At 45.6% G+C, this 17,042-nt stretch overlaps 1 protein-coding gene across 1 annotated transcript in view; it reads left to right on the top strand.

Annotated features, from left to right (window-relative positions):
* The first annotated feature begins 11,525 nt into the window (after positions 1-11,525).
* The window catches only part of NEK2 (NIMA related kinase 2), a 457,766-nt gene continuing 452,249 nt past the window's right edge, over positions 11,526-17,042 (top strand). The window contains exon 1 of the mRNA XM_069608523.1: positions 11,526-11,979. Coding sequence (XP_069464624.1) covers positions 11,884-11,979 — 96 coding nt within the window. The 5' untranslated portion in view covers positions 11,526-11,883. The remainder of the gene's footprint in view (positions 11,980-17,042) is intronic.

Below are 17,042 nucleotides of genomic sequence, written 5' to 3'. Positions count from 1 at the left end.
GATACAGGAATGGTAAGTATAATTCTTGCAGGTTCAGGATCGAAAGAAGAAAGGCTGGAACAGACTCGGTGAGCATTCTGCTGCAGATGCAGAATAACGCGAAGCACGTTTCATCTATCGGGTGTGGTTTAAATAGCCTTGGAGTGATGGGGCGTCTTCCTCCACGGCCCCGCCTAGGTAAGAAAAGAGTTCCAGTTCCAGAAGAGTTCCAGTGCTGTATCCAGGGAGTGGAGCTTGCCCCACCCAGGTAAGAAAGTAGTTCCTGTTCACAGAGGACTTCTAAGTGGCTGGTAAGTAAGCAGCATGGTCTGCTGCAGGTAAGTCCACCCAAGCACCTTCACACATATTATGAGCCCGGCGCTTCCAGTGCCAGGACCGATGGTTTTGATGAGCCTGGTGCCACCGGCGCCAGGACAAGGTCCAAAAGGTCCCAGTGGGGACCGGCTGGTGCCTAGGATTAGGGTTAGGGGCCTGCTTCCAAGGACGTTGGGCTGGTCCTGGCTCCTTGGAAGCAGTGATCATGACAGCACCCCCCCTCAAGGCCCCTCCTAAGCGTGTCTTCTCCGGGGGTTTTGGCTTGTCGGGGTGATTCAGATGGAATTTCTTGACCAGATGAGGTGCGTGGACATATTCTGAGGGTTCCCAAGACCTTTCCTGGGGGCCGTATCCTTTCCAATCAACCAGATAATATAACTTAGATTTGGAGATTTTGGAGTCTAGGATGTTCTTTACTTCGAATTCAAGTTCTCCATCTACCAAAACAGGTTCTGGGAGTTCAGTCAATCGGGTTTCTGGTTGTACTGGTTTTAATAAGGAGACATGGAATACTGGATGTATTTTCATATGCGCAGGTAATTCCAATTTGACAGCCACCGGATTAACTATGGTAGAGATGAGATAGGGTCCAAGATATCTCGGGATGAAGGTGCGGGGTCCTTTTAGAGGCAGGTGCTTAGTGGATAACCAGACCTGATCTCCTACTGCGTAGTGAGGGGCCTCTTTACGGTGTCGATCTGCTCCTTTTTTGAATTGAGCTTTAGCTCTTTGCAGATGGGCAGTGGCTTCCTTAAAAGCACGGGTGATCTCCGAGTGCAAGTGATCCACAGCAGGTGTTTCGAATTCTTGGGGAGGATCCAGGTTAGAGGTTCTAGGATGGTGTCCGTATAATAGGAAGAAGGGAGTCTTCCCGGTTCCAGAATGAGTCGAATTGTTGTAAGCGTATTCAGCGATCCAAAGAATATCCTTCCAAGGGTTTTCAGTTTGTTGGAGCATGCAACGTAGATATTGCTCTAGAGTCTGATTTGTCCTCTCGGTTTGTTCGGCAGTTTGGGGATGGTGACTGGTTGAAAGTCTTACATCAATTTGGGCTAGACGACAGCAACTTCGCCAAAAGTGGGAGATGAATTGACTTCCCCTATCGGAGACTAAAACCGAGGGAAAACCGTGTAACCGAACGATGTTTTCTAAGAATTCTCGGGCCAATACTGAAGCTGAAGGTAGGCCCTTCAGGGGAATGAAGTGAGCCATCTTGGAGAATAGATCCACGACTACTAAAATGGTATTATACCCTGAGCATGGAGGTAAGTCCGTGATGAAATCCATTGACAGGGTATGCCATGGACAGGGAGGAATGTCTAGAGGGTGTAATAGGCCGGCTGGTTTCTCCTTCTGACTTTTATTCTGGGCACACACACCGCAGGAGATTACAACGTCTCTAATATCCTTCTTCCATGATGGCCACCAGAAATGTCTTTTGATCTTTTCCATGGTTTTGGTAATGCCAGGGTGACCCTCCATTAGAGAGTCGTGATAACAGGAGATTACTTGTTTTTGTATTTTTTCACAGGGCAAGTACAATCGTCCTCGGAAATATGGTAGGTCTTGATCCACTGAGAATTCTTTTCCCTTTAATTGCCAGTCCTGCAAATTGGCCGGAGTTAGGAGTGATTTGACTGTAGTCTTGATGTCTTCAAAGGATTGAGCGCTGACCAAACCCAAAATCCTTTGTTCTGGGATTATGGGTATTGGTTCTGGATTGGTCAAATGTTCATCTACTCCCATCCGGGAGAGGGCATCTGCTTTTCCGTTTTTACTGCCTGGTCGATAAGTAATTATAAAGTCAAACTCAGCCAGAAACAGAGCCCAGCGAAGCTGTCTGGAAGACTGAGCTTTGGCCGTCTTCAGATATTGTAAATTGCGGTGATCAGTCATTACGGTGACTGTGTGTCTGGCTCCCAAAAGATAATGCCGCCAGGCTTTAAAGGCCGATCTGATAGCTAAAAGTTCCTTGTCTGTAATTGAATAGTTGATCTCGGGAGCCGAGAATTTGCGGGACCAAAAGGCTACAGGATGTAATTGGTGTGTGACCGGATCTCTTTGTGATAAAACTGCCCCCATAGCAAGACTAGAAGCATCCGTTTCCACGATGTAGGGGAGTTCTGGGCGAAGATGTTTTAGAACAGGTGCAGAAATGAATTTAGCTTTTAAGTCCTGAAAAGCTTGTTCTGCTTCAGTAGACCACTCAAAACGTTTGTTCTTCTTTAACAGAGCGGTGATGGGCTGGACTATCCGAGAGAATTCAGGAATGAATCTGCGGTAAAGGTTAGCGAAGCCTAACATGCTTTGAACTCCTTTTACAGAGGTTGGTGATGGCCACTTGATGATTGCATGGACTTTCTTTGAATCCGTATGGACTCCGTTAGGTGACAATATGAATCCCAGGAACTCAACTTCAGTTACGTTGAAAACGCATTTTTCAAGCTTAGCAAAAAGGTTATGTTGACGCAATCTCTCGAGAACCTTTTTAACGTGTCTCTGATGTTCCTCTTCAGATGATGAATAGACAAGGATGTCATCAATGTAGACAACAACACACACATCTATGAGTTCTCTAAGGACATCGTTCATAAAATACTGGAAAGCGGCAGGAACATTACAAAGTCCAAAGGGCATCACTTGATATTCGAATAGCCCATACTTGGTGCGGAAGGCCGTCTTCCATTCATCACCCTCTTTTATTCGTACCAAGTGGTAGGCTCCTCTGAGATCCAACTTTGTATATATACATGTGTCTTTGACTTGGTCCAGGAGTTCAGGGATCAAAGGTAACGGGTATCTGTTTTTAACGGTGATTTGATTCAGGGCGCTGTAATCTATACAAGTCCTAAGGTCTCCTTCCTTTTTCGGAACGAAGAACAAAGCCGATGAAGCTGGAGATTTTGAAGGACGGATAAACCCGTTAGCTAGGTATTGGTCCAGATATTGTCTGAGGTGAAGATTCTCTGGCTCGGTGAGGGCATAAATCCTACTGCAAGGAGGAGTTGTTCCGGGTATCAGATCTATTTGACAGTCGTAAGACCTATGAGGAGGCAGGGTGTTAGCTTGATCCTTCCGAAAGACATCTTGGAATTCCTGGTATTCGGGAGGTAATTTGGGAACCTCAGAAGAGATTGCCGCCAGTGAAACATCAGGCCGAGGATAACAAGTGGTAAAACATTCTGGAAACTGAACCGTCTTTGCTCGCCAATCGATCTGAGGATTGTGATTCTCTAACCAAGGGATTCCCAGAATGATCTGGAACTGAGGGGCCTTGATCACATCGAACACGATTTTCTCCCGGTGTCCATCTTGGCTCACTAGCGTCACTTCTTGGGTGGCGTGCGTTACTGGTCCGGAGGCTATCTCCGTGCCATCCACTGTAGTAATGACGTCTTTTACTGCCTTAGGGACAAGGGGTAGATTCATCCTTGATACCATTTCACGGTCCACATAATTACCGATTGCTCCACTGTCGATGTAAGCTTCAATTGCATGCAAACGATCCGGACGTTCAGGACTAATGAGGACCATGGGCACCACGAAATGCGAGGTCACGGGACAGATCTTAACGCTCGGCAAGAGGACCTCTACACTTGCCAGGCTAGGTCGTTTCCCTGCTCAGAACTTGTGGTACAGGTATCTGCGGCTCCTACAGCCTTCTTAGCTGGTTTCACTGGACAGTCTCGAAGAAAGTGCCCTGAGTTCCCGCAATAGAGGCATAATTGCAGCTGTCTTCTTCTTTCCCGCTCCTTTTGGGTTAAAGGACCTTTCATGCCCCCTATTTGCATGGGTTCCACAGTGTCAGCTCCCTTAGTAGAGGTCTGTGGTTTAGAAAACACTTGGGTATCAAATTTAGAACGATCAGCCTTCCTGTTCTGTAATCTGTGGTCCAATTGGACAACTAAGTCAATATAGTCTGAGCATTCTTGTGGAGGGTTCACAACTTGAGCTAACACATCCTTGAGCTCTCCACGCAGGCCTCTGTAGAAAAGCGTTATTCTCTTATCCTCGGGCCATTGAGTTTCCACTATAAGTCTGTTGAATGAGGCTATATAAGTCAAGAGGTCTTGATTACCCTGTCGTAAAGAAAGAAGTTCATTGTCCAAGGCCTGCCCTTGTGCATGTCTTGCGAACAGTTTCTCCATGCTGGACGAGAAGGCCTGGAAATCATGTAAAACCGGATCATCCTGGGTGACTAAAGGGATCGACCAATCTGCGGCGCTGCCACTGAGATAAGAAAGCACGAAAGCCACCTTGGTCTGGTCTGTTGGGAATGCAGCTAGTCGACATAAGAAGTGTAGGCGGCACTGGTTGATGAACACTGCAAATTTCTTTGGGTCACCAGAAAAGCGTTCGGGCGGAGCCAAGGGCACATTACCGGGTAGATTGATTTGCACTGGATTTAAAGATGATGCAGAAGGATAACTTCCTCCTGGAGCGGGCAGAGGTGTCTGTCCTGCCTGCGTTTGTAGCAATTGCCTAGCGAGGTCCTCTGTTCGCTCCTTGGAAATTATCAGTTCTCTTCTTAGAGAGTTTGTTTCCTGACGAGCTGCATGTACTTCTGCTCTTAATTCCCCGAGCAACTGGGCTAATTGTTCAGTGTCTGAGGTTTCCATTGCGCCTGGGTAGGAATTTTGCGGTGGGCTTTGCGTTCTGTAACGCTCACCTGATTCCCACGGAGGCACTGGTCTTGGCAGGAAGGTGTCTGTGACTCGAAAAGTGATGTGCAGGACTCGATTGGCTTCTGGGGTCGAACCTCTTCGCACTGTGTGTCGAACTCGTAGGGTGAGGTTTCTGCAGGTGAAAGAATATGGGGGTTAATGGTCTAGGTTGTTGAATGTCCCTCTCTCTCTTCCTAGCTTCTCCGTAGAGCCCCCAGGTCAACGTGCTCACCTTAGATAGGTGAATGCTGGACTCTCCATCTGCGTCTGGTGCAGGGTGCCGTTGCCAGTTCCTTCACTGGTGAAACATAGGCCTCTTGAACTCAAAAGATCGTTACCGTCGTTAACTGCACGAGCGGTGAGTTTCCAGACACCTTTTTAGTCTTTATAGTCTTTAGGTGCATGGCACATTAATATTGAACAGGACTCTGTATAATGCTTTTCCCTTTTTGTCTTGCAGGACTCTTGAGATGGAAGATGGAGTGAAGCGCCTGGAAATGCGTAAGTAAATGCAAGCGCTCTAACTGTCTTTTTCCCTTGCAGCTTAGTTCGTGCTGAAGAGACGCCGGAGTATTTGCAGGCGTTCTATTGCGACGAGCGCGATGGGCGTAAGTAAATACCTGTCTAATGTCTCTTCTTTTGTCTTTCAGAAGTTGGGTTGCAGCGCCGGAGTCCGCGGAATGCCCGTAAGTAATAACAATGCTTTTGTCTTCACAGGCGGCGATGCAGCGTGAAGAAATCCGGAATTCGCGGAGTGCCGGTAAGTAATAACAATGCTTTTGTCTTCACAGGCGGAGGTGCAGCGTGAAGAAATGGCCGCAGCCGATGGATCAGGTGAGTAAGCACTGCGAGTAAAGGTTGCCTTGCTAACCTGCTGTTTCTTGTCTTTGCAGGTGCTGCTGTTGACTGGATACAGGAATGGTAAGTATAATTCTTGCAGGTTCAGGATCGAAAGAAGAAAGGCTGGAACAGACTCGGTGAGCGTTCTGCTGCAGATGCAGAATAACGCGAAGCACGTTTCATCTATCGGGTGTGGTTTAAATAGCCTTGGAGTGATGAGGCGTCTTCCTCCACGGCCCCGCCTAGGTAAGAAAAAAGTTCCAGTTCCAGAAGAGTTCCAGTGCTGTATCCAGGGAGTGGAGCTTGCCCCACCCAGGTAAGAAAGTAGTTCCTGTTCACAGAGGACTTCTAAGTGCCTGGTAAGTAAGCAGCATGGTCTGCTGCAGGTAAGTCCACCCAAGCACCTTCACACATATTATGAGCCCGGCGCTTCCAGTGCCGGGACCGATGGTTTTGATGAGCCTGGTGCCACCGGCGCCAGGACAAGGTCCAAAAGGTCCCAGTGGGGACCGGCTGGTGCCTAGGATTAGGGTTAGGGGCCTGCTTCCAAGGACGTTGGGCTGGTCCTGGCTCCTTGGAAGCAGTGATCATGACACTAGCGTTCCACAATACAAAACTATTGCAATGCGAGAAGCCTTCTGAATTACCTCTATTTATTTCCGGATATCAGATGTTGCTGAGCACATGAACGCGATGATGTCACCGTGTGGCAAGAGCGTCTGGGAGCCATCTTGGATCGGGATGCAATTTGAAAGCGTTTCCAAAATGAAACCTGATCAGATAAGCGCCAAGTAGGCAAAAGCATGACATAAGGATTGGCAGAGGCAGATATACAGTCTGGCTTTTGTTTGGCTGAACTGTCTTTTGTCTTGGTTATCTGCAGTTAAAAGGGTTTGCATTTGCATTATTCATATTACCAAACGTTTTTTAGGATCAGACAGCAGGCGACCATTGCTAAACACAGTTGGCTATTGCTGACTTTCGCCAGCGTCCAAACCAACCACAGTTGCCTATCCCCAAGTCAATCATTGCCAACCATGGCCCACCATCCCCAATCATAGCTAACCATTGCCAAGCATCGCCAATCATGGTTAAGTCTTGCCGATCTTGGACAGCGATTGTGAACCATGGCCGACTCTAGCCATCTGTTGAGCCAGTAAGGTTGTTCTGTGGGTTGAGTCCCCACCACAGAGATCTGAGGAACACCTCTAGACTGCACCTTTTATACTTTCAGGGTCTATCAAAGACCTTGAAGTTATATGATGTTAATGGTCAAGGTGTCTTATTGAAGTGGCAAGAGTGCATTTAGTTTATGGAGGGTGTTTTGTCAAAGATTGTGTGAGAGAGACAGGTAGAGAGAGATAAAGACAAACACTTACCATTCCAGCACCTAATATGGCATCCAGAAAATCATCATCGAAGGGATAAACACGTTATAAATATAATCCCCACCTGTGGAACACCACCAATCACTGGGGCACCCTTGAACGGCATTAATAAGCATGCCAATTAATCTGTTTTTACATACTGCCTGCGCCTGCTGTATGCATCTCCTTAACAAATGTATGATATACAAAGCCTATAATTATAGGTAGACTGGTAATATTGCTGTGGAGAGAATTAATACACTTGCTACCGTGATCTCCATGTGAGCAGGAGTAGGTACCATTTTTCTTTTATTTATTTAAAATATTTTCATGGTGAAACATATTCTAATGAGGCCTCACAGCGTTGACAGCATTGGCAGCTTCCACTGCCGCAAGGTTGATGAAATAAGAACAGTTCCACTTTCTAAGAGTATCATCTGGTATGGAAAACTTTGCTAAACCAGGGGATTACACCGAGAACTGCACTAGAAGCAGCGAACATGCTTTAACAAGCTTGTGGCAGTGGGGTTTGAAAGGGAAGGCTTTATCAATCCTACTCACTGACAAATAATCCGGCAGGGCTTCTGTATTGATCTGCACAAAAGAGGAATACATCAGTACAGTACTCCACTCATGCACATCTTCTGAACTAAGGACGTTAGACCAAAGGACATGCAGGAGAGAAGAGGTGGCACTTTGCAGCAGCACAACATCTCACTTATCTCCTGGCTCAGGGTCTGAGCCCATGCCATTGTAAAAGGGAGGCAGCATAATGCGTGCCTGCTGCAACCATGCACCAAAGCAGTATCCCACTTGTGTTCGGAATTGAGGGCTTCTTACCTGCAGATGCTGTAAGGGGTGAGAAGCACAACCATGTATGCCTACTGTGTTGATGTTTCTGCACAGCCTAGTGTGTTGCCTGCATCGCTCTGCCCCACGCCACAAGGGCACGCTGTTTGTGGTCGAGGAGGCGTTTGAGGGTCTCGCAGGGCGCTGCACAGAAAAGCACAGAGCGGCAGGCAGAGAGGTTTCTCCCATGGGGCTCTCCTGCTTGTGGAGTGAACTACACTATGCACACCAGCCGGGTGTGATAGCAGCATAGGTACTTTATGAAGAATAATACTGTATCTTGTTAACAATAACAAGACTATGGGCCTCATTACGGGACTGGCGGTAACTCTGCCGGTAAAACTGGCGGGTTGCCGCCAGACCCGACAAAAATTACCAGCACCTGATTTCCCGGTAACACCAAGGTATTACAAACCCAGTGGCCGGGAAGTCAGGCGCCGGTAATTCTGTTTGTCCCCATTCCCATTGAGTCCAATAGGAACTCAAGTCCTATTGAGTTCCTTGAATCCTATTGAGTCCAATAGGACTCAATGGGAATGGGGACCAAGGAAGCAACGTCACCGTTAATAACGGTTTTGGTGCTTCTGTGAAACTCTGCGGGCGGGACGGCACCTGCCCGCAGAGTCGTACTGTGCCGGTCTGGTAACAACAGTGCCGGTAGGCTTGCCGGCACCGCTGTTACCGGGCTGGCACAGTCGTAAGTCAACTTTATCTGTAGAAATGCTCATTTCTACACATATCTCTCAGGCATATTACCTCCATGTTCCTCTTCCTTGTCCCAGTACCTACTTTTAAAGTATCAGCCTCTTTGACAGAAACCCTTCAGGTGTCAGCATATGAGGAGGGTCACACAGCTTGCAGACTTAATTGCTGCTGTAAACACGCTACTGGTGTAATAAAAATGTTGAAGCCAGGTCTGCATTCAGCCACTTAATTTATAAGCACTCTGTGTTTATTTCATTGAATTGTTGTTAAGCACAAGCATTGGCAAAGCCAGCAGTTTTGGCTTGTGTATAATATTAGGAACTTGCCGGGCACTGCTTAGATGCCCAGGTACTGCCACCATTTTGCACCTGCAACTACCAATGGGCAGTTAATACCAATATGTCTGTGCCTGACAAGTGCCTTTGCCATGCCTACAAAAAAGCCCAAACTGTTCGCATTGCTAATGCTTGTTGTATCAGTGTGCTCCGTATTGTAGATGTTCCTGCTGCTGTCTGTCACAAACACACCTTGTACCCACCGACTTTCCTTATGTATTGCTGTTTGTGGTTGTTTTTATTAGTGCCTCTTTGATGGAAAATTGTATTTGAAAGGTTGCATTTTTTGATTTATGTAAGGAATCTGGTATATGATGAGTATGTATCACTTTGTTGAAATTACTGTTCACGCTCTTTCTTGAATATAACATTTTGACAAAAAAAGTGTAGAACCTAATGGAGGAAGTGTTATGTGGTGTTTTAAAGCCCTTCAATCAGGAGGATGGGTGAAATGCACAAGGGTGGTTCATGAACTCATAGATGTGGCACCAGGGACTGTAAAGCTTCATATCTTGATCGGCTGGAGAACACCTGGACACAGTGGCGTACCGAGCGGGGGCTGGGGGAGGGCACACTTCCACCCCACATGCTCTTTTGAGAGACTGACTGGGACTTTCGTCTGTGGGCCACCTCTCCTGTTCGGCACCTCAATGAAGGTGCCCAAACGGGAAAGGTGTCCCCCTGGCAGGACAATGTGTGCTGAGTAATTCCTGCTCAGCACAGTAATTGTCCTGGCAGCAGGACACCTTACCCTTTCCGAAACCTCTGCCAGGACAATGTCCCAAGGAGCTCCAGGCAGCAGCAGAGGGGCTCGCAATTTGCTCTGTGTCAACAGAGCATTTCAATGTGAGCCATTAGGCACTGATGGGACGGAGGGGGTACTATTAGCAGGGACTTTTGTCCCTTTAGAAATGTGCATGGGAGGGAGTGATCAGGTGTGTGACGGTTGCATAATGCTGCAGGCTTTATGAAATAATGAGTATTACTTTACCCAACGGGGGGTTTGTTAGGCTCACATTAATGTGCATGATGCTATTGTGACTTTGCATGCAGGATGGGGACAATAAAACTAAATCCATCCTCTTATTCCTCAACATATTTCTATAATGGTGTATAGTTAAAGTTAATAATGAAAGGGTAGTTTCTTATGTAATGTTCTTTGCTTCCAAGGCATTGCTATAAATAAAGTATTATTTAAGCAGATGAAATGCAAAGGGAAACATTAATAAATATCTATATAAACTAAAACTGTGAAGATGTGCTCAGTTGCTTAAATTGTCCACATCCCAGTTTCACCATTTAACCAAAGTGTGTGATCCTGGGCAGACCATGTAATCAGACTGCGTCTTATCTGCAGCTCTGTAAGTGATTCACTTCAAAGCTTTAATATAGCATGCTGTTATTAAAAAAAAAAAGCCTGACTTGCTCCATATATAACAGTGCAATTTAGGTATTTTGCACCACAAAATTATTTGCCACTTGGCTTACTTATGACAACTTATTCTAAAGTCACTTGCATTCTGCCTCCAAGTATCAAAGACTGATGATGCTCCTTGCGATTTGCTTTCTGTGAAGTAATTTCTGTTGGTGCAATCCATATGCAAATTAGTTGCATATGCATAGCTCTCAACCATTTATGTCGCAAAAGCGGGTGAAAACACCCGATTTTACTTTTGACGGGTGAGAGGCCCATTGAAATGAATGGGCGTGCATGAGGTTTGGCGGGTGAGTCCGCTGTTTACAAGGCGGTGACACCCGCCAAAAGCGTGTGAGTTGGGAGCTATGCATATGGATGTCTGTATTTTGCCCCAGAGCGCCTGGACAGATCTTTAATAGATGAGTTCCCTGCATCTGTAATGATTCTGCCGTTTTTTTTTGTTGTGTTAAAATGCGAGATGCCACTAGTAATGTTAGCAAAAAAATTGATTGGGGCAGGGGTGGGTGGTTTGTGGGCGCGAATGAGACAACCTGGAAATGCGTGCACTGCATTTGAGCGGAAAGTAGGTCTTTCACTGTGGCTGTCCCCCTCACCACATCTTGCAATGCTGAATACTCCACTTACAGGTTAATATAGGGAGGCTTTTCATAAGATGTAACTGTCTTGTTATTACCACAAAGCGCAGCTCCACATTTCATGAACTGTAACGAGTCATTAATGGCTTCAGTCGAAGCCTCGTATTTTAATGACAAGTTAAAGTTTATGCAATGCCGAGCTTCGTTCCTTTGTGGGTATAGATTAATCACTGTTTATTATTCTAAGAGAAAGGTCTACACCAGCAGCTTCCTCAAAGACAGCCTCTTTTTAATGCAAAGCTTTCTCTCAGAATGAACAGTGTTTTATCTATTCAGCAACGGAGGCCGCTCGCGCGGTGCTCTGCTGCTTATGTCTGTTACAGCCCGGAAGAGGGGACGCTGCTCAGGCTTAATGCAGCCAATCAGCGATCAGCCGAAGACAGCCGAAGACCAGGGGATACCGGATCGGTATGGGATACCAAATATTACAGAACACCGCCAGCCACCGTGTCCTCGTTCTGAAATGTGGGATGGGCCTAAATGTGTGTGCGCGGCGTCACGCTACGGTTTGTCTCCTCCCCCTGAGGGGCGCGGGCTTACTCGCGCGGCGTTCTCCACAGCCTAGCGACCTTCCTTGTTTACTTCCTCTACTCCAATTGCCTCGCCTCAAGTCGCCTAGTCGCCGGCCAATCAGGCGCGCGCACCCGAGGCGCCGCAGTTTTGAAGCATTTTCCTCGGGGAAGAGTGTGTAACGCCGCACCGAGAGCGAGCGTCTGTACAAATAGCTTTCCAGCCATGCCTTCCAGGCTGGAGGATTATCAGGAGCTCCACACCGTCGGCAGCGGATCGTACGGCAAGTGCAAGAAAGTCTTGAGGAAGGCGGATGGCAAGGTGAGGCGACGTTTGGGGGTAGGGTTGGACCCCTCGAAGGCTTCTGTGGCGAGTCGAGTGGCAGTTTCTTTTTCTCTCAGGAAATATCTAGAACATCCTGGCCCAGCCTGCAGTCAACATGAAGTAAGAAACGGGGCGTTCGAGTTCATCTCTAGACGTTTCGGACCCCCTCGTGTCTCCACCCTCTTTTACTTTATCCACCCTAACATGATGTTTCGCCCCACGGGTCTCTTTCAAGGCTGTACCGTACGTTTTTTTCCAGTGCAGTCCGTTTAGCTTTCTAGCATCCTTGATTGAATGAGCTCATTCGAATTTTCAGTTTTCAATCAACCTTGGGTAGATTTGATCACTATATAATATCCACAAAGGCATGAATTGTGTATATTCAACAATAGTTGCTAAATAGTTACTGTCCCTGAACAGTCTTCCTTTCCTTAAGTTTCAGATTCTATTAATCATTGTGTTTAAGAGACATTGTTCACCGCCCTGCAAGAGTGGAAAACCATTTTTTATAACAAGAATGGAGAAGTGCTCTTCCAGCTTTAGATGGTTCAGGGGCCTGACTAACAATATGGCTCAAATGTGAATTCAGATGTTATGTCATGCGATATTTATACTGCTTCCATCACCGCAGTAGAGCTCTTTTGGTGTGTGGTCTTGTCCAGAAGGTGTCCTATTGTGTCCCTGCCAGGGTGATGCCAGACCCTTTGTGGAAAGGAAGGAGAGATTTGGGGAGGAGGTGATGGTAGGGAGAAACTAGAGAATAGAATGAGCAATATCGGAGAAGAAAAACAAATGGGAGGGGATATGGTGGTCAAAATATGTACATTTCTCAAATGGGATACGGTTTTGATAAGCTGAACTGAAGCTGCCAACAGCACATCAAAGCTCTCTTGTGATTTTTGCCTCTTAATCCCACTAACCAAGCCCTCTGTCCTTTTCAGATCCGCAAGAACGCTGACGGAGCAGTACACTGTATAAATCACAATAAGCATGTGTGTAGAACTCAGGCGAGTGCAGCTCGGTTTAGAGCATAGTTTTATTGTGATGGAAATATCTAGAACCGACAAAGCATGGTACTAGGAGTACATGGTTGCATGATGATCTAGAGAGGTTCTGAGGTGGGCAATGGCACTGTACGTGAAATCTCTTTTTTTTTTGTTCGCTATAAGAAGAGTTTTCAGACTTAAGGCCGTGGAGTTGTCAGTTCATATATTAAAGTACTTCTGAGGTGGGATTGGTATACCGTTATTGATCAGATATATGATAAACTGAAAGAATTGGCACAGCTTCTTCTTTAGTAACTGTATTTTTTGCAATCAAAGTGCCATTGGTTGTTTGGGACACCATCTGAAAAGTATACCAAAGATTTCATTACAAATTGCCTGCATAATCTAAAGCCTCAAATCACATACATGCCAACTTTTTTGGATCACTTTGGATGGAAATTTTGTTTCAAAAAGCAGGCGGATAACATTTGCTCATTGAGTTACATTTGGGCTAGGATTATTTTAGAAGGGAGAAAGTAAAAAAATAAATTAAAGGCAATATTTCTGATAGAAAAATCACTCTCGGCTGCCTAAATTGTGCGTGTAGGGGTGTTGGCATGTATGAAACTAATAGTTTACGGGCAGGATATCCACTTCGTCTTCCTCTATGCCCTAACGTGATTTTAGCCGATGTGTTTTCTTGGCTTTTGACTCGTAACGTCAGTCCGCACTTTGCTCTCGGCGCAACAGAACAAGACTTATTAGACTACAGGAACAAACTACTATTGCGGCCAGATCAGAAGAAGTAAACATATCTTTTAGTGTGTATGAATAATTAAAAGGATTAATTATTACAAAAATATTAGCATTTTAAGTTGAAAGATATTTTTACTCGCTTATAAAATACTCGTATTGAGAATCGGATTTACCTTTTTACTCACAAAAAAATAATCTTACTGCCAACTTTAAAAATAGGGAGTAAAATACTCCCACTTCAAAATCTTATCTGGGGCACTGGGCGGCTTCATTGCACTCCATCAGGAGCTGCAAACCTTTACTCCTAGCCCCTTTCTGAAATCTCTCTAGTTGTTCCATGTAGTATTTGATACTAAATTCCTGGTCTTGTGACCTCACTTCTAGTTTAGTGGCGGGGGCATTATGCCCCTTACTTCAATTTCCTTCATTATCTTTTTCTTTAGTGTAGGCCTTTTGCCCATCAGTGCTCATTTCCCTTCTGTTGGGGTTTGTGCCTATCCTCTACTCAAGTTTTCATTTGCCACTTTGTTTTCTTTGTGACTTTGTGCTCAAAGGCGTTTCAAAAGTTAAATTGCGGTTCCTTATAAGTTAATTGGCGAGACCCAGTGCACACCACATTGGTATATGAAATACAGAACAAAAAGGTGTCTGGTGAAAACTTCACCAGACCTGGGGTCTGCAAATTATGTAGTGAAAACTGAGTATCTTCATTCACTTTATCATGGGTAGTATACTCATCACGGAGCAACAATAATTAATCTGTTTTAGTTTGCAAAGTATCTTCTTTAATTACAGTTCTTTCTTCATACATAAAGGAGACCATTCGGTTTGCATCTGACGTGGAAGTTAGATTTGTGGAATGCTATGTACCAACTCCATGTTCTCCAGTGGTAGATCATGGCCCCTGGTTAATGCCGGATACCCGAGAGCTGCTTTTAGCTTCTGCTATCCAATCTTAATTTTGATCCCTGACACTTCCACTCCACATGCAAGACTGGGTGATCAGTTTCCTCACCCACTGGCGTAGCCTGGGCCCCTGTGATGCGAGGGGCCATGCTTCCCATGCCCAGCGTGGGGGCCAAGTGGTGGTGGGGGCAGGGGGCCTGGAGAGGGGACCCACATTTTGTTATGCCCCTGTCCTCACTTGGTTGCTTGTAGATCCGTTGGTGCCAAATTACTCGCCCTCCCCTGTTGATGGGGGCCCTCCCACCCCCTCTACCTTGTTTCTCTGGTTCCCTCACTGTGTTCTTCTCTCCTATGATTGTAAAGTGCTTCATTACCTCATGAAGCTAGGTCAGCGCTCCAATAAATAACCTAATAAGTACAGTTCCTTGACCCAAGTTGCCTGCTGTTTGGTGGCATGTTTACCCCATCCAATGTTGTTGCAGCGACACATCCTGCCTCGCCCATCGGAGAATTGTCTTGCCGTCCCTTCCTATCTAATCAAGGTACTTAGTCCGTAAAGCTTCCGCCACCAAGGATGCCCCTTGCCATGAACAAATAGAAGTATTGCAAATATCCATTGAAGGGCCCAGAAATAATACCCCCACAGTTTCTTGTGAAGCACATAGGGTAAACTCCTCTATTATTAACCTTGTTTCCACTGCTGTAAAAAACACCAGCTGACTACTTACTGCAGTGACGCTGCCCCCTAAGTAATCCTATTTACCAACTATATAATGCAATAGCTTTCTTCCCACTCTTACTGCAGAATTCTGCGTTTTTAAAAACACTTCTCCACTAATTCTCACTGCCTTTATTCTCCCATTTCAGCCATCAGCAAAATACCTTGCTGTTTACTCCATACTGTTAGCAATATGTATTAAAATTGTAGGCTTTAACATAGGTTCCTTTTAACAGATAACTGCAAAACATAGCCTGGAAAAGCCTAGAATGTCCTTTTTAGGCTTCTGCTGTTGACACGTGCTCTCAAAGCAGGTCCAGTGTGTTATATTAGCCTAGGAGCAGCTGCGTGAAGTAAGGTGAAACCACGACAGGAGTTCAGTTTTAACTCTGAGTCAAAACTATTGTAATACTATGGGCCTCATTACACGGACGGTGGTGGACCAAGGTGCTATTAGCACCTTGGTCCATGCCGGTAAAAAACCGGCACCGCCTTGGTGGAAAGGGGAATTACCACCCTATTCCAAGGTTGGTGGGGCGGAAATTCCCCCTTCCCTCATTGCCCTTCCCCATTCCCATTTTTGCCCCATAGGGCATAATGGGAATGGGGAAGGTGCTAATTACGGCACCGCAAATTGCGGTATCGTAATTAGCTCCCTGGTCCTTTTGCGGGTTGGTTTTTAACGCCTGCAAAAAGCAGGCGTTAAATTCTCCAACCCGCAAAGGGAACCCTTACCGCCTACCGTGTAATGAGGCCCTATGACTTGTAAATGTATACATGTGCCTCTTGTCAATGGGGAGAGGATACTCGGATGGTCGTTTGTAAACCATGCTGAGTACGCTGCAGTGGAATAAAACTGTCTCTCTGAGCTGTTAAACTACATTCTGTTCTGGTGTTTCATTTTGCAGTTAAGTTATTTTCTGAACACGGGCAAGAATACTAGAAGTAATGTCTCGCAATACACTTCTCCACACTTTTCTTAACACTGGTTGCTTTTACATGTCTTTGCTGAAATGCATAATGGGTAATACACTCCCTCTCCTCTTTTTGTATTTGGCAAAAATAGTTTTGTTTTTGTATTTTGGTCTTGAGAAATGTTATGGTCTGAGATGCCAACATTTATTTTACTAATCACAACTTTATCCCCCCATGTGCCAGTAGTTGATCAAGATCTCGTTTTTAGAAACCTGTTGGCATGTTTCCTTGCAAAGCCTCTGCACTAATTTCACTCATTTCTTAGTCAGAAAGCAGATGGCACCGCAAAACGCACTGACCATATTGGATTATTTAGAATAAACCTTAATTTCATTTGGCTGATATGACTCTTGGCGCCAGTGCTGGGACTTCACCTCCAGTCAAAGCAAGCTTCTTCTGTCGTCCCTTCTACTTGTATATTGTTGCTTTTGAAAGTGGGTCATTGAGTGGTTGTATGTGGCCAGTGTCTGGTTGGAGAAGTTGCCTGATATTATTTTTTTTTCTGCAAAGAACCTCTTGATGGCATTTATGCTTTCCCGTGGATTGTGAAATGTCAAGTTTGGTTAGTTAATTGATGCATTGTTTTGTCTTGAGTAATTTGCTTTTGTGATTATGATCTGTGGCTTTTACAGTGATCAGTTTCCTGAAAGATGTCTATAGGGTTTTCAGTGTGGCTATGCCGTCTTCAGTTTTGACTCATGCCATATCTTTTCTTGCTA

This window comes from Ambystoma mexicanum, chromosome 4q (assembly GCF_040938575.1).
Source record: "Ambystoma mexicanum isolate Mex_15411 chromosome 4q, UKY_AmexF1_1, whole genome shotgun sequence".
Lineage (NCBI taxonomy): Eukaryota > Metazoa > Chordata > Amphibia > Caudata > Ambystomatidae > Ambystoma > Ambystoma mexicanum.
Note: the sequence above shows the minus strand (reverse complement) of the source record. Positions and strands in the feature narration are given on the sequence as shown.